The following is a 21,721-nucleotide window of genomic DNA, read 5'->3' as shown; positions in this document are numbered from 1 at the left end:
AATTCAACATTAAGTGTAGAAAGTACACAGGAACTTCTTTTCAGAAGGGCAATTGCTGCACACAGAAGCTAAGTTTTCTGCAAATTACAGCTAGTTACAGAAAGGTTAAAACCCCATTGCGTGTCAAGGTCCCCAGGTCCACCCCAATAACTCACACATCACACAGAATTTTTGTTTAAGGTTTTTGGCATAATTTTGGCCACAACTTTATTAAAATACAAACATATGAGTGGTTGCTTAGGCATTGGTAGCGACTATCTGCCCCCACCATGGGGGACAGACTGACATTCCGCACAATGCGAAAGTCAGAATGGGGGAATACACTTGGGGGTAACACGGAGCAGGGAACCTGCCCTCACCCCAAATGCAACCAGGAGCTCATTGCTATGGCCCGAGCCCCCTTGACAGAGTGGACAAGCAATAGTTAGCCCCCAATTCCTTAAACGGAATCCCTTGCAGCAGCAGCATTAGAGGGGCAGGCACAGCCAATCCATGCCCCTCAACCAACCAAACCATAAACCAATGCTTAACCGCAACCTTACAAGTTGTGACGATTTGCTACGCAGTAGGCAAAAACCAAATGGCCCCAGCCAACCAGCCAGATGGACAAAATTCCTACCAGGCCCTCGCTCCAAAGCAGACGACCCCATGACAGGCATAGCAAGGTCAAAGCGAACAACCCTATTCTAGGGAGGGAGGGACGGGCAATCCGCTGCATGGGCGAAAAGAGGAAGCCCTAGCCTCGTGCAAGGAGTTTTAGCATTTCTGGCTGTCAATCAATAAATGGCAACATTAATTTCTTCCCAACAACAAGGGAAGCCCCAATCGCATCAGTGGCCAACGATCAGTTAGCCCGCCCCCAACTTTGGAGTGTCCTGGCGGCCCCCACCGCAACACGTGCTCTCCATGAAGGAGAACACGCTTTCTCAGGACTACTTAGGTCCTGATGAAAAACTGGGTTTCGGTATTGACTCCCCCTCTCCAAAAAAAGAGCAGACAACATTGCATGCCACATATTTAATGTAATGTATACTTAGGCCCTTAGAATTGCAGAAAACCATTAGGTTTTTTTTTTAATGGAACTGAGTTATTAACAGTAACTTTTTGTTGCATGAGGATCTGATAAATTGAAGTTCTAGTTTGTCTTCCTGTTGCGAAGCACTTTTATCGATGTTCATTTTATCAGAAGTAAAAGACTTGTATTAAAGGACATTATTTACCAAAGATACTTAATGGAGCTTGAGCAGAGCTTTAGAATGACAGATGAATTCTTTTCCCCTGCCATCTAGTCTAAACATGCTTCTTGAAAGAACTATTATTTTTCAGGAATCATCTGACAAATGTTTCTGTTTGTTTAAGAAGCATGCCCCAAAATTGCTAGTTTATCATGTGATGACTAAGACCACCACAACATAATGGCATAGTGGGTAAACAGTTTAGAGGCTGCATTCTTCACTTTAAAAGATTGCTAAGGTGACGGTGTGCTGAGCCAGCTAAAAAGAAAAGGAACTTTGTGATTCAGCAGAGCAACATCAGTGTGTGAGGTCTTTGCTTCCAAAGTATGATGATTAGTTTTCTACAAAATCAGGATCTGTTTAAAGAATGACAACAAAATCCCCAACAACAACCCAGACATCTGGCTGTAAAAGACTAGACTGCAGATTGACAATATTTGTAGATTGACAAGAGAAGTACAACAGATTTTCGCCTCACCTTTAAACTAGTGGGTCAGTGACATGTTTGATCTTTGATGCTTAAAAATATAATGCTAGTAATAAAAATGATACTCCTCAAAACCTCACTTCCCTTTATATGTGCATTTTGACCTGTGCTGGACCTTCTGCATTCATTGTCATATTACTCAGGTTCCTCTGTTTCTAACTTCTCTTCCTTTTTTCCTTCCATTTTCTTTCGACTACTGGCTGCTTCTTGGTTTTTCTGCCTCTTTTATAAGTGGGTTGGGCATAGAGATTGGCTATGTAATTTTTTTGTAACTTGTTTTTCAACAAAGTGATTTTATTTATCCCTACCCAAAGTTTTCCTGACATAACTAAACTTCCTCCCACCCACTGCCTGTGTGAGTGAAATTATATATAGGATGACAAATTTAAACTGAAGTGTGAAATCAACGTAGCTGCCATTTTACCTGGGAGTGATCCCCACTGAATTCAACAGAACTTACATGCTTAGGTTTAAAGACATACATGGCTTTGTGGTGGGTCCTTACTTAGTCAAAAAAGGTAAAGGACCCCTGGATGGTAAAGTCCAGTCAAAGGCGACTATGGGGTTGCGGCGCTCATCTCGCTTTCAGGCCAAGGGAGCTGGCGTTTGTCCACAGACAGTTTCCCAGGTCATGTGGCCAGCAGGACTGAACCGCTTCTGGCGCAACGGAACACCGTGATGGAAGCCAGAGTGCATGGAAACACCATTTACAATTTAAAAGGGATGCAGGTGGCGCTGTGGTCTAAACCACTGAGCCCCTTGGGCTTGCCGATCAGAAAGTTGGCGGTTTGAATCCCTGTGATGGAGTGAGCTCCCATTGCTCTGTCTCAGCTCCTGCCAACCTAGCAGTCCAGAAGCACACCAGTGGGTTTGAGCCCCACATTTGGCAAAAGATTCCTGCATTATAAAGGGTTGGGCTAGATAACCATCTTGGTCCCTCCCAAATTCAATTCCCTGATTCTCTGATTCCATGAAACCAATACCCCCCCTCCCATGGGTTCCATCTATTCATGAATATCTACCTTTCACACATCACATTCGTGAACATGCAAACACCATTCTACCTAAACCACATTTGAAACCTCCCATGTACTCACACAAACATATACCAGCTGACATCCAAAAAGATGACATCCAATCATGTTCATGCCCTGGCTTCAGTCCACAAATATCCACTGGCTTCTGTTGACTGTCTTCCAAAGGTGAACTTCCATCAGCCAACATCCAGAAACATCAGTCTTCTTTAGCCTTGTAGCCTCCACTGACTTCCGAATCCAAATGCCACTGGCTTCCATCCACCAACATCTGCCAGCTTCTCTTAGGTCCATCATGAGATGTTCACCAGCTTTCATCCATGGATACCAGCAGCCTTCAAGCAAGCAAACTTGCCTTATTATCACTCCCTAGCATCCCACTGCCAGAGGATTGCCTCCTTCCATTCATCAGTTTGCCTCCTCCAAGAGGGATAAACCTGGGCAGTGCTGAATGTCACATCCATGGCCAGGTGTGTCCTGCTGGAAACAAAAAAGTGTTTTCTCCTTGGCCTGCCTTTATATCCACTCAGTTGCCAAGTGCTTTTGTGACATCACAAGAAACCCACATCCAATGGCAACAGCTGGGGAGGCATCATCTTCATTGCTTTGAGCCTCACAATGGCAGGTGGACCTATCAGTGATTGTTTATTTGGGATGTGAGTGGTGCTGTGGTCTAAACCACTGAATATCTTGGGCTTGCCGATCAGAAGGTCAGCAATTTGAATCCCTGTGATGGGGTGAGCTCCTGTTGCTCTGTCCCAGCTCCTGCTAACCTAGCACTTTGAAATGGGTACCACTCTGGCGGGAAGGTAAATGGCGTTTCCGTGCGCTCTGGTTTCTGTCACAGTGTCCTGTTGCGCCAGAAGCGGTTTAGTCATCTTGGCCACATGACCCGGAAAGCTGTCTGTGGACAAACGCCAGCTCCCTTGGCCTGAAAACAAGATGAGCCCTGCAAAGCCATAGTCTCCTTTGACTGGACTTAACCGTCCAGGGGTCCTTTACCCTTACCTTTTACTTAGTCACTTCATTGACTTTGAAGGATTTGCAAGACTCTTGGTTGCAAAAGACTTCCCCTCTGTAAATTCATTAACTTTGAAATGGAACATGCAGGGAATGTAATAGATTTCTAAATATCTGTTGATGGCTGAGATATCCACGTCTTTTGTGTGCTGTAGAAAGTATATCTTCGCATCAGTGTACATGAAAATGAACTGCAATCAACTGCAGTGGACCATCAAAGTGTCAGTGAATATTGAAACAGAAGGTGACATGGTTTATGCATCCCACTCCTATTCCCGTTTATTATTGATTATTATGGCTTTCTCCAAAGAATCCAGAAACATTGTTTGGTGACCTCAGTTAGATTTCCTAACTCTCCAGCCTACAGCTTCCAGGGTTCCCCATGGAAGTAGGAATGGCTATTATTTTGTATGTAGCATAAAATGCTCTAAGCATGGTATAGAAAGGATGAGTGCTGTGCATGTGTTCTACGCAGAAGTTATTTTCCACCTGAATAACTCTGCCTAATGTGCTTCACCTAGTGGGTCATTGGCATCAGTTTTCTAGGTAGCGATTACACTGTTGATGCTCCTGCACTTTATCCTTTGGCAGGAGATAAGGGAGGTAAACTAGAAATGTAATAAGAAGAGTTGCCTGCTGAAAGACACAGAAATAACTGAGAAATTGAAAAGGGGCTGATACAAATAAGTGAGGCAAGTAAAAGCATGAAGAAAAGTTCATGCTGAGGTTATACAGAAGATTTGATACTGCTAATTAGATAAATAATCCAGCCGCCCATCATAATCCTTTGAAAGTTAGACGCATCTATAATTGAACCATGTCTGTATTTGCAGCAGTCAGTGATTAAAATGCTGAAAACAAGCTTTCGAATCCTTCATGACTCTTTTCCCCATTGGATGTTTGGAAGAAAGGGTGGGGTGAGAGAGATAGCTTTGACAGGACAGTGTTTACTTGGCTCAAGTGATGGACTGTAGAACATATTTTATTTTTCGTCAAAGCTGCAAATTGGCAAGTAGATGGCTTAGCGGTGGGGTTTCCCTGCAAACTTTCTCAGACTGACTTAATCCAGGTATTTGAAATGTTAAAATCTATAAAGGGGGCAGGGTCAGGCAGATAAGTAGGTAAGTAATTACATTTAGAGCTGCTCCTCACATTTTGAATTTCCTACACAGGTATTGCTTGTGGGTAGAAAATGTGATGCTGTACATGTATTGCCCTTGTAACTTCCCACAGAGGAAAACGGTCTTGTTTTAAGTGGCGCTGAAAGAAAGAGAAAGGGTGGGAGTGAAAAGGATACAGAAGCACATTATATATAAGCACCATATATATATATATATATATAAGCACCATTATATATGGTGATGGCGTTCTGTGTGCCAGAGGCACACAGAACGCCATCACCAATCAACCACACCAGACCCAAACCCAGACCCTCTCCACAGATAAATTACAGACACCATCCAGTAGCCAAACCATGATGGCACCTCCGGATGCTGCACCCCCCTGCAATCCCTACACAGATCTGGCTGGCACAGGCCACAAAACCACAGCTCGCCCCTATACACGAAGCCAAGCCAGAGCACAACTACAGCCATCTTCTCAGAAAAACTCTTCACAAAGTTCAAGAGGTCAAGACACAAAGGCTTTAGCAACTAATCCACACCTAATGACCCACCTAAGTGGTACTCAGGATATCACTCAAGAAATCACTCAAGATATCCCTCAAGCAACTAAGGAACAAAAGAAGAAAAGGCACACTAGCCTGGGAACTTCCTCTCGGCCCAGAACATTGGAGGCTATACACCACACCCCTCAACAGTATTTATAGGAACTCAAACACTGAGATCCTGCTCTGTTCCAGTAACAAGAAGCCGAAAGCACCAGCCTGAAGATGACGAGTGAGACCTCGTCGAAACGTCGCCTAGACACCCCAACTTTTACACGGGAAGACACCCGAGGACACCAAAACCTGCATATATATATATATATATATATATATATATGTATAGAGAGAGAGAGAGAGACTAGATCCTATGCATATTCTAGCAGTGCTCTGTGGGGGTGTGACGTTTGTGTTTAGCAGCTTTAAAACGGAACAACTTCAACTAGTGCCTCGGTTGCCATAGTAACTGGGGCCTGTAGTTTCAAAGGTTCACCTCATGTATGGGTAGAGAAATTGTAGAAAAAGAGAAGGCGATGACTTGCAATACGGCATGACTCCATCTTTTGAAAAGGAATTTCACTGGGAACACATCTCACCTCCCACCCTCAATTTTGATCCCAAACAAGTATCTGAATTAACAGTTTTTGCATGGGATCATGCAGGTTGGGGTTACACAGCATGGCCAGTTGCCCCCCAAAAGAGGACATGAATCACACACATACATAAAAGGGAATCAAAGAGAACACCAATTTTGTTTTTGCAAGTGGTAGTAGCTATAAACCACAGGATCATGTAATAACAGGAATAGGTTCTCACATTAAGCCCACTGGGTTCTGTAGCATCTAGACTCAGAACCTGCTTGAAGGCCATAGCTCAGTGGCCCAGGTTAAGCCCTTGATGTCTTCAAGTAGAGCTGGGAAAGACTGCTGCTGAAACCCTCAAGAACCACTTCCAGTCAGTGTACAATACTGAACAAGATGGTCTGACTTGATATAAGCAGCTTCCTGTTTTCATAATATAGCCAATGGGGGGGGGGGGGGAGAGACAGGTTATGAAACCCTTATTTCCAAGGTGATTGTTGGTAGTGGAATGCCCAGGGGATTCTTCTTCTTCTTTGGCGATAACTCTTAGCCGAGTAAGATTGTCTTCCATGAACACAATCTTAACAGTGAGTCCGTAAGTGACTGTGGAGGCCAATTCTGGATCCACACGTCCTTCTACAGTGGGGACATAGGTTTCTGGGCGGGAGTTGATTATGGTGAGGGTTTGCCAAACATGCCTTCCTCTTAGCACGTTTCTCATCCTGAGTCTGAGCGTCTTCAAAGTCCATTTACAGATGGGTAGCCGTGTTGGTCTGCCATAGTCAAAACAAAACAAAATCCTTCCAGTAGCACCTTAAAGACCAACTAAGTTAGTTCTTGGTATGAGCTTTCATGTGCATGCACACTGTGTATCTGAAGAAGTGTGCATGCACACGAAAGCTCATACCAAGAACTAACTTAGTTGGTCTTTAAGGTGCTACTGGAAGGAATTTTTTTTGTTCAAAGTCCATGACACCTTTGGTTAAGGCTGTTCTTCAACTGGAGCGCTCGCAGGCCAGTGTTTCCTAGTTGTCTTTGTTTATACTACATTTTTTTTTTAGGGACACAGGTGGTGCTGTGGGTTAAAGCCTCAGCACCTAGGACTTGCCGATCGAAAGGTCGGCGGTTCGAATCCCTGCGGCGGGGTGCGCTCCTGTCTTTCGGTCCCAGCGCCTGTCAACCTAGCAGTTTGAAAGCACCTTCGGGTGCAAGTAGATAAATAGGGACCGCTTACCAGCGGGAAGGTAAACGGTGTTCCGTGTGCTGCCCTGGCTTGCCAGAGCAGCGATGTCACGCTGGCCACGTGACCCGGAAGTGTCTGCGGACAGCGCTGGCTCCCGGCCTATAGAGTGAGATGAGCGCACAACCCTAGAGTCTGGCAAGACTGGCCCGTACGGGCAGGGGTACCTTTACCTTTACCTTTTTATACTACATTTTTTAAGATTTGCCTTAAGAGAGTCTTTAAACCTCTTTTGTTGACCTCCAGCTTTCCATTTTAAAGTTTTGAATAGAGTACCGTAGTTGCTTTGGAAGATGATAATCAGGCATCCGCACAACATGACCAGTCCAAAGAAGTTGATGTTGAAGAATCATTGCTTCGACACTGGCGATCTCTGCTTCTTCAGTGTGTATGGCACAGACCAAACTTCAATTCAGAGAACTGCTTTTGTGATCTCATTGTTCATGTGGATCTTAGCCAAAACCACACAAAAACCTGTGAATGATATATCCGTGTGGATGCTTAAATGCCTTTAGTGGTGAGAAACATATGCAGCTTTGATAACAATCCTACTGTCAGGCTGTTTAGGGGAAGTCTCTTGAGTCTGACTCACCAGTGCAGACTGAGGGCAGATGGGAGAGGGGGTTGTAAGTGACTGTGAAGGCAATTCTGGATCCACATGTCCTTCCATGGTAACCCAGGAGATTATGACTGTCCTATCTAGAGCATAGTGACACGGGTGGCACTGTGGGTTAAACCACATAGCCTAGGGCTTGCCTATCAGGTTGGCAGTTTGGTGAGCTCCCGTTGCTCGGTCCCTGCTCCTGCCAACCTAGCAGTTCGAAAGCACGTCAAAGTGCAAGTAGATAAATAGGTAGCGCTCTGGTGGGAAGGTAAACGGCATTTCCATGCGCTGCTGTGGTTCGCCAGAAGCGGCTTAGTCATGCTGGCCACATGACCCAGAAGCTGTACGCCGGCTCCCTCGGCCAATAAAATGAGATGAGCGCCGCAACCCCAGAGTCGTCCGCGATTGGACCTAATGGTCAGGGGTCCCTTTACCTTTAACTTTATCTAGAGAATAAGTATACATGCTACGCTAGCAAGATAATTGTGTTTGTGAAATTCGCCCCCATGAGAGAGTGATGGCCACCAGTCAGTCACAGGTGAGCCGAGTGTTCTTGGGCTTCCTGTTCTGTTTCTGGGCTTCCTGAGGGCATCTGGTTTGTCAGTGTGGCAACAGGATGCTGGACTAATTGGGCTTTGGCCTAATCCAGGAGGGCCCTTTGGTTATCTGAGCTTCTTGGGCTTGCCAATCAGCGGTTCGAATCCCCGTGATGGGGTGGGCTCCCGTTGTTCGGTCCCAGCTCCCACCCACGTAGCAGTTTGAAAGTACGTCAGGTACAAGTAGATAAATAGCTCTGGCAGGAAGGTAAATGGCATTTCTGTGCGCTGCTCTGGTTCACCAGAAGCAGCTTAGTCATGCTAGCCACATGACCCGGAAAAACTGTCTGCAGACAAACGCCGGCTCCCTCGGCCAGTAAAGCAAGCTGAGCGCCGCAACCCCAGAGTCGCCTACGACTGGACCTAACGGTCAGGAGTACCTTTACCTTTATCTTTAGGCTGATTTTCCTCTGGGTCAGCAAGGGAAAATGTCTGGAAGACTCCTCTAGCTGTGTGCTAGAAGTACTCTCTTGACATTAGAGCTGGGCAATATCTGGTTTTCAGCATTGTGATATATTACCAGCTAAACATGGTTATATACTGATATATCACAATATCTGAATTAAGGATGGAGCTACGTAGAGGCATTGGCTGGCTGCATGGTTTTCCCCACATTGCAATTTTTGCACACGCACACAAAATAGTGATTCGCAATATATTGCCAGGTCAAAATTATGAAACTGATATCACGATAGAGACTTGAAAACGGTTTCGGATTATATATTGATATATTGCCGAACCCTACTTGGCATTAGCTTCAATAGCATAATATTGTGTGGATTGTTATTTTTTAAGCCACTCTCCTTTGTCCTCTCCCATTTGATAGGTTTCTTGATAACATTCTCTTCAAGTGGCTAAAATGGAGAATAGGATGGGGGTGCAAGCCCTGAGAAAAGCAAATTCCATTGACATTGATGGGGTCTGCATACAAGTACATGTGTTTAGGATTATAGGGCCGGCAGTTTTGTTTTTGTTTTGTAGATCTGGCGTGCTTTGAGATGCTTAACATTCATGTTAAGGAGTCCAGAAATCCTGGTGTGTTAGTTATCCGGAATAAGTGGGGGGCCTGGGAGAAGGGCATGCGTGTTGTGGGCTCGAGTTCGTTCCAAACATATTTTGCTTTTATGGGCTATGGCCCATGATGTATTCTCAGCTGTGGCTTTGATTTGCAGTGACTCAACTGGGGCAGTGTTTGGACAGCACAAAAATCCTGCTGATGAGACGTGTAAACTCCCACCCAGAGCTCTAGGTGGTCTTGCCATCTCATCACATACCAAGAGTAGGAGGATACTGACCCCTTTAAATATGTGATGGAGAGCAGGTTTATAGGGCCAGCAGTGAAGGGCTCAAGAAAACTCTTCAGGGCAATTGCATAATGTTTAATTTTTTTGACTCTTAAAAAAAGAAATACATGCCTAGAATTGTGTTGTTCAGATGAGACATTACCTATTTGATTCTGCTTCACTGATAGATATGAGAATATTTTGTATTAGATGTTGGAATGAAGATTACTAAACCGAGATTTCAATTCCATCTTGCTAAACAGATTTCAAAACAAAAACAAAACTTAGAGGGCAAATCCAGTGTTAAGTTGTTATAAAACAACTTAATTCTGTGCTGACACTGTAGGGTGACCTCACCACACAGCCTAAGAGTGCCGCATTTGCTTGATATTAGGAATGACATGATATTTGGCTCCATCTTAGAAAACATGGAAGTCACGGGAGATTAAAGTTTAATACGCTATGCTTTCTCAAAGAGAGCAAGCTGTTCAAATAGGTGTGTTAAGTGGTAATTAAACAAAGAAATTAGCTGTGATCCTTTAGTTAAAAACATGATGGTGAGGTACTCTTCTTACCTTGATAAAAGTGCCATGGGTGCAAACATAAAATGACTACCAATGGCAGCAACCCCCCCCCCAAAAAAACCCCTACTCCATACCAGTGAGTGCAATCACAAAAAGTACTAGTAAATATCTAGTTCAGACAAGGAATTATCATGCATCAAGTGAAAACAAATTAAACACATTCATACATACAACAGATTTTTCCCCAGACACATGATGATGATGATCTATTTGTACCCCACCCATCTGACTGGGTTGCCCCAGCCACTCTGGGTGGCTTCCAACATACATAAAAACATAATAAAACATTAAATCTTAAAAAGCATAAGATTCCTGTTTTTCTTTTTAAACTCTCCTCTATGCTCAACAGTTGAGGACCTCTTTTCATCAGCCCTTTGGCAAATTACAGACTTGTATAGAATATGTATAGGGACGCGGGTGGCGCTGTGGGTAAAACCTCAGCGCCTAGGACTTGCCGATCGTCAGGTCAGCGGTTCGAATCCCATTGCTCGGTCCCAACGCCTGCCAACCTAGCAGTTCGAAAGCACCCCCGGGTGCAAGTAGATAAATAGGGACCGCTTACTAGCGGGAAGGTAAACGGCGTTTCCGTGTGCTGCGCTGGCTCGCCAGATGCAGCTTGTCACGCTGGCCACGTGACCCGGAAGTGTCTTTGGACAGCGCTGGCCCCCGGCCTCTAGAGCGAGATGGGCGCGCAACCCCAGAGTCGAACACAACTGGCCCGTACGGGCAGGGGTACCTTTACCTTTACCTATAGAATATGTATAGAAGGAGAAAGGAAAAGAGTCAGGCACAGGAGGAACATTTGATCTAGATTATAAACAGAATACAGAGGGACGCGAGTGGTGCTGTGAGTTAAACCACAGAGCCTAGGGCTTGCCAATCGGAAGGTTGGCGGTTCGAATCCCCGCGACCGGGTGAGCTCCCATTGCTCGGTCCTTGCTCCTGCCAACCTAGCAGTTCGAAAGCACGTCAAAGTGCAAGTAGATAAATAGGAACTACTCCGGCGGGAAGGCAAATGGCGTTTCCGTGCGCTGCTCTGGTTCGCCAGAAGCGGCTTAGTCATGCTGGCCACATGACCCGGAAACTGTACGCTTGCTCCCTCGGCCAATAAAGCGAGATGAGTGTCGCAACCCCAGAGTCGGCCACGACTGGACCTAATGGTCAGGGGTCCCTTTACCTTTATAAACAGAGTTAGAATTGACTCCTCCTTGATATACCTTTGCTGACTCTTGTCTTGCATACGCATCTTATACTTGCACTTATAAACAATTACAAAGAAATTAAGTTATGAAATATGGACCACGGAGAAGTCAGCTACCCAAATGTGATACGAAGAACGAGGACACCAGGAGTGTGCCTTCTCTCTGGAAAAGTATATGAATTGACCTAGATGGCTGATAGAGGCAATGTGAGCCTTTTAAAAACACACCATGGATTGTGCTTTCAAGTAAGAAGATGAGTTCTGAACTAAAATACATTAAACTCTTTGCAAGCAGTTAAAAGCAGTGCTTTTTTCTGGGTGTACACAGGGGTATGCATACCCCTAAACATTTTGTGAATCTTTGTACTTTTGTCCATTTACTGTATTTATTTTTGCCGATTTGAACTTTAAAATGGTGATTTTCATGAGTCAAAATGAGAGTACCCCTAAACATTTTTTTTTTTTTGAAGGAAAAAAAGCACTGGTTAAAAGTAAGTTTCCAGTTGCATTTATTATTTGCCTCATGCTTCATATTTAAACCTTATTTGCCTTTGAATGAAACTGGTGTCTTCTTTCTCCCCTTTCAGAAAAGACGGCGGCGAATCGATCGGAGTATGATTGGTGAGCCAACAAACTTTGTTCACACAGCTCATGTAGGTTCAGGAGATCTCTTTAGTGGAATGAATTCGGTAAGTTCTTGCTAGGAATCCTGCAACATTTTATTTTATTTTTCCAGCTTTTTTCTTCCCTTTATATTTTATACATTTACAGTGGTGCATCGCAAGACGAAATTAATTCGTTCCGCGAGTTTTGTCGTCTTGCGATTTTTTTCGTCTTGCGAAGCACGGTGTCGGGAAAGTTTTGGAAAAGCTTCAAAAATCACCAAAGTCTTCAAAAACCTCAAAAAAGGCTACCAAACCGCGTGCTATGAGTTGCTCCTCGAAGTCAAGTCGCAACTGTATTAACGGTGTTAAGAAAAAGGAAACAAACTTGCAAGACGTTTCCGTCTTGCGAAGCAAGCCCATAGGGAAAATCGTCTTGCGAAGCAACTCAAAAAACAAAAAACCCTTTTGTCTTGCGAGTTTTTTGTCTTGCGAGGCATTCGTCTTGCGAGGTACCACTGTATTTACATTTTATATATTTTTTGACAAAGTAATAATCATAAATAAATAAAGAATAAAAATGTGCACCCCACCACCGAGACCATTCCACCCTCCATATCTCCTCACAATAATTTTTTTCCGCATATTCCCCATCTTACCTTAATGGCGCATGTTAATTTATCATTAATAGCTATATCCCACACCTCTTTATACCATTCTTCCACTTTATATTCCGCTTGCCCCTTCCACTTCCTAGATATAATAATGTGTGCAGCTGTCAATAAATTTGTGAGCAAATCCTTCATAGCCTGTGAACCTTGCACACCATCCCTGCAGCATTTTAGACTGTATCCTTGAATATGTATATACAGTGGTACCTCAGATTAAGTACTTAATTCGTTCGGAGGTCTGTACTTAACCTGAAACTGTTCTTAACCTGAAGCACCACTTTAGCTAATGGGGCCTCCTGCTGCTGCCAGGCCACCGGAGCACAATTTCTGTTCTCATCCTGAACCAAAGTTCTTAACCTGAGGTAATATTTCTGGGTTAGCGGAGTCTGTAACCTGAAGCGTATGTAACCTGAGGTACCACTGTATTCTAAAACATTAAACAATTTAGATTTGTAGTCCACCCTACACTAAAGATTAGAGAGGTGATGTAAAATATTACTTCAATTTTTTTTACAAGATGACACAGATGCTCAAATACTTATATTTTAATGCCAAAAATAGGTTGGATGCCTTTTGGGCATGCCATTTTGCAGCTCTTACGAGGCAGTATATATTCAGGAGGGAATGCATCAGTACTGGGAAAAGAAGTAGAAAGGAAAACTCAAAGGTGCAAAGGAATTGGTTAACTTATTCAAGCATCATTATTTCTAATTAGTTAAAGAAGTCTTCTTCAGGGGCAGCTAGAAAACAAATACGGTGGTACCTCAGTTTTTGAACGTAATCCGTTCCGGAAGACCATTTGACTTCCAAAACATACATAAACCGAAGCATTTATTTCTGGATGCATTTACTTACGGAAAACTCAATATGGAAGCCACATGGCACGTTCAACTTCCAAAAAGCATTAGAAAACCGAAGCAGTTACTTCGGGGTTTTCAGCGCTTGAAAACCAAAACGTTCAGCTTCTGAGACGTTCGAAAACCAAAGTACCACTGTATATATTTATAGTGAAATCGTGCTTGTGTTTGAGTAAGTGTATATATAGGACTGTAGCCTTGGTGTATCCTATTAAGAAAATTATGGATTCATTTATACCTTTAACACATCAGCATATCAAATATAAGAGTATTGTAGTTGATTCACTCAAATGAATAATATCAGAAAGCCTGTAACATGGACAACCTAAATGGTATATTATAGATTGTTTCAAAGTAAGGGGGGGTAAACAGTGTTAGAAGCATAGTATTACTTCTCTTTTCAGAACATTTGTAGTGTTGTCTAGTAAACAGAAAAAGTTGTACTTTCTCCCCAAGAAGATGTCAGTCTGTAATAAAAAATGCATGTTAGAACACAGACAGCTTCAGCTTCCTTCTTCCAACCCAAAATGCTCTTTCCTATATCCCTTTTATTGTACAAGAAACTCTTGTTATCATTTTTTTAATAGGCTCAAATCTGCTATGTAAAAATGTATGCTAACTAGTTTCTTCAAAGGAAAGACTGAAACTGTTTCTCGAAAGGCCAAAATGTGTGTTTGCCTGCAGCTAGCTATCTAACCGTACAAGAAAAAAACCTAGGAGCTGCTAAACGAAGGAAAATAACACACACCACTGATAAAATTAACAAATCAGCTGTTCTAGAATTCTTTGATTGGCATGACCTTTGAAATATCCTGCAGAAAACTTGGATAGCCCTAGGTAGAAATCTCTAAAGTTACACATTCCTATGTTAACATAGTTCACTAGAAGCAAGAATCAAAAGAACTCACATCTTCACTGAGGAGGGCAGAGAGGTGGTGTTTACAAACCTAGAATTGAGGTGAATAATTGAGGTTTAGGCTGCACATATTGGAGGGCAGGTTTGGCTGTTAACTTGCTGCACAAGCACAGAGGGAACAAACTCCCTGTGCTTTTTGTTCCGCCAGCACAGCACTATATTTAAAATGCATTAAAGGTGTTTACAAGGTTGGAGAAATCCCTCTCCATTCCTTAGATGGATTTGGAGTTTCTGTGAAGGCATGGGAAATGAGCTGCCTTGAAGTTACAGATCCAAATGCCTTTAAACCAGAGTTCTCTTTATCATCTCCTTATTTCATGCTGGTTGGGGATCTGAGCTCCCAGAATACATATTTCAATTTTTAAAATAGCAAAAATAAAGAGAATTTTAAATTTCACCTTACAAAAAAGGGGCATACTTATATCTGATTCTTGCATTTTTAAAATACATTATGCATGTACAATATTATTATTGTTGTAGCAAAGTGACTTCATGCTCAGCTGTTTTGCATATTTATTGCACACATAACTTTCCCCCCCAATTTTCCCAAATAAATTTGTTCTCCCTAAAGTCTGTTTTGAATCATGGCTTACAAATCACAGTAATAAATGCTATTTTCATATATTTTTATGGATAAGTGTTTCAAAACATTTTTGTCTCTGTCTATTTCATCCTAGAAGAATTTATTTCATCTAACGGAATTGATATGTTAACATTCAACTTAAATAAATCTCCTGTTAAGAGAGTAAGAGATGAATCAGTTGGAAGAAAACATGGGTCTTTTTTGCATAGCTATGTAGAAATCTATTTATAAGACATCTGTGGCAATGCATACATCCTGTGTAAGAAATTTTGGACTCTTATATGATATACACGATTCTATTTGTCTCTCCTGAAAAGAAAAACATTTTCTGTTTCTAAGCCATGTTTATAACTCAAGATCACACATGTACCGTTTATCAGCTGCAACATCAAACGATGTACAAAACGCTAATCCCATGCTACAACTACGAGGGACCAAAGGTCCCTTCACATGTTATTCCCACAAAGTGGTGATCATGTGATCACACAGCTCCCCCTGGCCCTGATGTCCAGGCATTAGGCATGAGAATCCCCACGATGGGGTGAGCTCCTGTCGCTCTGTCCCAGCTCTTGCCAACCTAGCAGTTCAAAAGAACGCCAGTGCAAGTAGATAAACAGGTACCGCTGCGGCGGGAAGGTAAATGGCGTTTCCGTGTGCTCTGGTTTCTGTCATGGTGTCCCGTTGCACCAGAAGAGGTTCAGTCCTGCTAGCCACTTGACCTGGAAAACTGTCTGTGGACAAACGCTGGCTCCCTCGGCCTGAAAGAGAGATGAGCACCACAACCCTGGAGTCGCCTTTGACTGGACTTGACTGTCCAGGGGTCCTTTAGGGACAGCATTGGTTTAGTAAAGAGATGTTATTCTCCTTATGGAAACTAAACAACTAGGAAAAGTGCTATCCATGTCAAATGTGTTAAAATGCCAGTAAACCTACCGTCTAGGAATGAACTTGTGCTAAATCAGTTCCTCCCTTAAAGAGGGCACGTATTACGGTGAGACCTGGACAACTGACACCCTGTGTTGTGGGTGGGTACGATTGGTCAGCCACAACTCCCAATTGGTAGGTCCCTCGAAGCTGGGTGCAATCTGGCCAATGGGACACAGTCCAAATAGTTTGAGGGACCTATTTATGCCCATGCATGTGACCCAGAGCTTCCTCTTTCGGCACGTGCATTCGGAACACCCGCCCACCTCTCCCTACTTTTAGGGTTTGTTGCACTTGACCTTGCTATACCATCATGTGTCGTCTGTCGTTGGGACAGGGGCACGGCAGGAATTTTCCCCACTTGGCTGATTGGCTGTTGCCATTTGGGTTTCCCCTGCCGCGTAGCAAATCGTCACAACTTGTAAGGTGGCCGATAGGCTCTGGTTCAGGTGATAGGGATGGGGGAACACTCTCGCCATCCCTATGTGAAGGGTATTCCATTAAAGGAATCCAGGGACTCAATGGTTTGGTCAACCCTGAGAGGGGGTTGTGCCCGTGCCTGAGTCCAGGGGGACATCTGGGTGGCGGACATAGTCTGTTCCTGGCTTTTCGCCTATCCAGGTGTTCACCCTTGGCTGACCTATGATAGAGCTCTGGGTCAGCGCTACCTGCAAGGGTGTAGGGAGCTAGTCGAACCAGAGCCTATGCAACCAGTCACTTTCTGTAATCAATAAAGTTGTGGCCTAATTTCTGACAAAAACCAAAACCAAAATTTGAGTCAAGTGTGAATTTATTTTAGGGGGGAGGTTTCTGGGTCTGAACTTGAGAGTCCACCAGTTCATGGCTGATCATACCCCTTTCTTTCTTACCCTTTTCCTGTATGTCTAGGTGAGTTCAATTCAGAACCAAATGCAGTCCAAAGGAGGCTATGGAGGAGGAATGTCTGCAAATGTTCAAATGCAGCTTGTAGATACAAAAGCGGGATAACCGTGGGACATACTTTGAGTGAGTATTACAGAATTTGCAAGTGCTGTTGCCGACTTTTCTCCGCTAGTAACAGAAAAGAAGCTGCTGTGCTCCTTTTAAGCGATTCTCTGTAGATACCGTATTTTTCGCTCTATATTTTTCCTCGTACCTACGGGACCGCCTCTCCTGGTATGCCCCACAGAGAAACTTACGGTCTTCAAATAAAAACATCTTGGAGGTCCCAGGCCACAGAGAAGTTAGGCTGGCCTCAACTAGAGCCAGGGCTTTTTCGGCTGTGGCTCCGATCTGGTGGAACGCTCTGTCACAAGAGACCAGGGCCCTGCAGGACTTAACATCTTTCCGCAGGGCCTGCAAGACAGAGCTGTTCCACCAGGCCTTTGGCCAGGGTGCAGCCTGACTCCCTCCCTCGGCAATCTTCGCGGAGCTCTGGCCCAATGGTTGCCAGTGGCTTGAATTAATTAATTTTATAATGAATGATTTTAGAGTGTTGTTTATGCTGTACTTTTGTACTGTTTTATTGTTGTTAGCCGCCCTGAGCCCGGCTAAGGCTGGGGAGGGCGGGATATAAATAAAATTTATTATTATTATTATTATTATAAGATGCACCAGACCAGAAGACACACCTAGTTTTTGGAGGAGGAAAACAAGAAAAAAAATATTCTGAATCTCAGAAGCCAGAACAGCAAGAGGGATCGCTGCGCAGTGAAAGCAGCAATCCCTCTTGCTGTTCTGGCTTCTGGGATAGCTGCACAGCCTGCATTCGCTCCATAAGACGCACACACATTTCCCCTTACTTTTTAGGAGGGAAAAAGTAAGTCTTATAGAGCAAAAAATACGGTAGCTTGTTCATTATATTTGCCGCTAGCCCAGGAGCCAGATGCAAGAAATATGTGCGTGCAAATGTGTGTTAGGTATTATGCAATGAGGGATAAGATCAACTACTTCCAGTACCAATTATAAGAAAGAGATTTTGTTTGACTGATTTCGCACACTCGTCCGTCAGGAATTAGCTTTAGGCCTTTGGCGCTCATCTTTGTAGGAAATGTTGGCCCCCGACGTTCTCAGTGGTACCAAAATGAGAGCAGTTAAATTGCAAAGAAGGGGGAACATCACAGTTAAAGCATGATTGCATAAATAGAGCATGCAAGCATTTTTTAAAATTTCTGATAGCAGTAGGTGGTTCCATCAAACAATCTCTTAAGTTCCTTAGTTCCCTGCTCCCACACATGGTTTCCTACTGCTGCTAGAGGTTAGGAAACACGCATTGTAATGATGTCTCAACGTGAGATGAAATTTGCGCTATGTGTCACAGTTTGAGAGAACACAGCCTGTGGCTGCCATGTTCAGTAGTAGCTGCTTGCAAGCTACATTTCTTTCTTTTCCCACTTTTATTCATTCTTTTATTTCTATTTTATACATTTATTTACATTTTATACACTCTTTTTTTTTTACAAAGAAGTAATAATAAATAAATAAGAATAAAAATGTGCACCCTACCACCGCGACCATTCCATCATAACTATCCAACCTCCCAAAATTTCAGCAGCTCTTGCGATGGTTTGACCCCTTTTTAACAGTACAAATTCTACAAACACCCTCCATATCTCCTCAAAATTATTTCCCCTGCATATTCCCCATCTTACCTTAATGACACATGTTAATTTAGCATGAATAGCTATATCCCACACCTCTTTATACCATTCTTCCATTTTATATTCTGCTTGCCCCTTCCACTTCCTAGCTATCATCATTCGTGCGGCTGTCAATAAGTTTGTGAGCAAGTCCTTCATAGCCTGCGAACCTTCCACCCCATCGTAGATTGATAATAATGCTGCCTCTGGAACTTTGGTCAACTTTAACCCAGTGATTTCTGTTATCTCCTTATATATATTTTTTTACATATTTACAGCGCCACCACATGTGAACATAATTCCGCAAGCTACATTTCTGCCCTCGTTTTGAGAATGTCTTGTTTGTCTTCTTACTCATTCATTGCTCTGGTTTTTTCCCCCACAGATCCTTGTGAATATCTGTACCTTCTTTCCTGTGTTCCTCTATGCCTTGGTGACTGCTTCCTGTGCTCATGAGAGAAGTTGATGGTTCATCACCCACCCCTTGTGATTACGCCGTTGAAACATTCCTTTTCTGCTGTGAGGGTGACATTTATCAGACTGGTCTTGTCATGCTTTTCAAGTGGCAAGCTTACATCTCACTGCTACCGAAACATCTGTGGACATGTATTGGTTGGTTGAGTTGTTCTTTGGGGGACATTTTTAGTCTATTCTCGGCATTTTAAAACAACATTTTAAAGCGATCTAAACATGTAGTTTGGTGTTGGGTTGACCTCTTTATTTTTACTCCCTCTGCAAGGCCTCGTTTACGGCATTCTCATCGGTTGTTTTTTTTTTTTTTTTAATCCTTATTTCCTTTTCTGTGATTAGAAGCAAGCAAGTTCCTATTAATATGTTGAACCTGTCATTGTTAATATAATTTTATTATTTTTTAGGGAAAAGGTCTGGGACCTGCAAGCACAATGATCATTTCACACAGTCAGAAATCAGCAGAGTATATGAGCGCATGCTTTGTAAATTTGCTTGGTATGGTGGCCTGTTGGGTGCCAAAAACTTTTTTTTTTAATGCTTGTTCTTGCAGATGGATGATATTATTGCTGATTAAAAAGTTTTGCAATGGCACCAGATCATGCTAATCTCTCTGGGGGAAAAGGTCTTGTATCTTTTAGCTGCTTTGGAAATACATCGTCTTAGGTTTTGATCCAGCTGATCTTGAAATAATAAAGAGAGCTTGCGTTCATAAGGCATTTTGTTGTAAATGTTCAGTATATTTATTTGAAAGAGCTGACCTCAAGATTGTAACCCGGTGTAGTAACGTACATACTAAATGTTGTGGTTGCGCTTTTGTCTGGTTAAAGAGGCATTGTTATGTTGGCTGCTTTTTTCTTTTCTCTCTCCCCCCACTTTTTTTTTAAAAAAAGCTTAATTTTAGGCCATTCCGGCATTGCCAGTAGCAGCATGTTGAACTGCCTGCAATATTATAGCTGGAATTTAGTTGACCTCTCTAAGTAGTTGGCAGTTTCTGCGTACTAAATATTTAGGGGCCATGTAAGTTGCTGAAAGCAACATAGTAACCTGGCAGAAACTGGTGCCAGCGAAAACAACATACAGGGTGGCTTTTTGCTATATTGGTCAAGAAGCCTTTTGCTCAGGTTCCAAAGCATGTTCCTCTTTCACAAAGTGTGAAAATTGTGTTTTTTAATATTGCACTGTTCTTGAAATATTTCTGTAAGTGGTCCTCTTTTCTTTTTTCTTTTCTTTTTTCATCTTCCCTACCCTCATGCCCCCTTGGTCATAAGAAGCTGAAGTCAGTTGATTAAACACTAGCAAAATATTTTTTTTAAAACCACATTTAGAATGTTCCTCATACATTTTTAACATCTTAACTGGCAAGTGGCATTACTGAGCCTAATTGGAAAAGTTCTTGAAAGTGACAAGCACAGATAGACCCAACGCAAAAGAGAGAGAGAGGAAGAAAAGAGAATTTGCGGCATAAAATCCATTCATTTCCACATGGTTCATGCAGAAACGTCATGAAACTAGCATTGCTTTGTAGTTAATGCCGAAATATTTCTCTCTGCTCCCACTGATAATTTGTAATGGGAAGACACTAGAATGAAAGGTAATCAAAAAACAGGTTTTGTAAAAAAAATTCCTGGTACTGCTGAAAGTATTAATATTTTTCAAAAGCTAATAAAACAACATCAATTGGATAATGATCCAAGACCACTGTTGAAGGCCCAATCTACCAAGGAAGTCATATGTCTAAACATCTCTGAAATGAGTAGAAGCAGTGGCTGAGCACATCTGTGCAAGATATTGCTCCACATTCATTTCAATGAGCTAAGTCCAGAAGATGTTCCTGTTGCATTGATCCCATAGACTTCTGAGGACAGCAAGGCTATTCAGGACCGTAATACAATTTTGTGGGGCAAAGATCCGATTTAGATGTCCCATCAAATCTTCACTGACTGGAGCTGCTGATTTATGAGGTTGCACCTCTCTTTGGCTGTTTGGGTCAAATAAATGGCAAGTTAATGATAGCTATCTTAGTTCAATTGTGTACATTCTCAAAAAATGCTCTTCAAAATATAGGATTTCAGAATTATTTTCACTTTTGTCCTTGCTGACGGAAAATAAAATTTTTGGAGCATTTGTTTTGTCTGGGGGAAAAGTAATAATCTTCAGCTCAGTCGCCAGAAAAGAGAGACATATTTTTATAACAAACATACTTTTTTTTGTACATTATGTTCATTCTTAAATAATGTAAGTTCAATGTTGTCTTGTAGATATTGAAAGGAGAATATTGACTTTTGATTCAATAAATGTTTTCTTTCAGCTGCTGGCTTACCTATTTCTTTATCATAACCACTATCTTTGGTTGGAGGGATTGGAGCCTGCCGGCCTTCAAAACACTGTTTCATCTTTTCAGTTTTAGTGCTTTACTGGGAGGTAAAGTTGGGGACCATATGGAAGCAGCTTTGTAGACTCTCTTTTAGATCACTATTTAACAAAACGTTGAAGCCCAGAGCATTGCTATGGAAGATTTCACCCACTTTTCTCAAATCAGATTCTGTAGAAA

The 21,721-nt window shown here is 42.7% G+C and overlaps 1 protein-coding gene across 7 annotated transcripts in view; it reads left to right on the top strand.

Annotated features, from left to right (window-relative positions):
* Positions 1 to 21,477, top strand: part of CDC42SE2 (CDC42 small effector 2) — a 101,083-nt gene extending 79,606 nt beyond the window's left edge. For all 7 annotated transcript variants that reach the window (XM_077936074.1, XM_028748080.2, XM_077936077.1 and 4 more), the window contains 3 exons: positions 12,116 to 12,217; positions 16,970 to 17,086; positions 19,085 to 21,477. In XM_077936074.1, coding sequence (XP_077792200.1) covers positions 12,116 to 12,217; positions 16,970 to 17,068 — 201 coding nt within the window. In that variant the 3' untranslated portion in view covers positions 17,069 to 17,086; positions 19,085 to 21,477. The remainder of the gene's footprint in view (positions 1 to 12,115; positions 12,218 to 16,969; positions 17,087 to 19,084) is intronic.
* The last annotated feature ends 244 nt before the right edge of the window (positions 21,478 to 21,721 follow it).

The sequence above is a fragment of the Podarcis muralis genome, chromosome 11 (assembly GCF_964188315.1).
Source record: "Podarcis muralis chromosome 11, rPodMur119.hap1.1, whole genome shotgun sequence".
In the NCBI taxonomy this organism is placed as follows: Eukaryota; Metazoa; Chordata; class Lepidosauria; order Squamata; family Lacertidae; genus Podarcis; species Podarcis muralis.
This window is presented reverse-complemented; position numbering and strand designations above follow the sequence as displayed.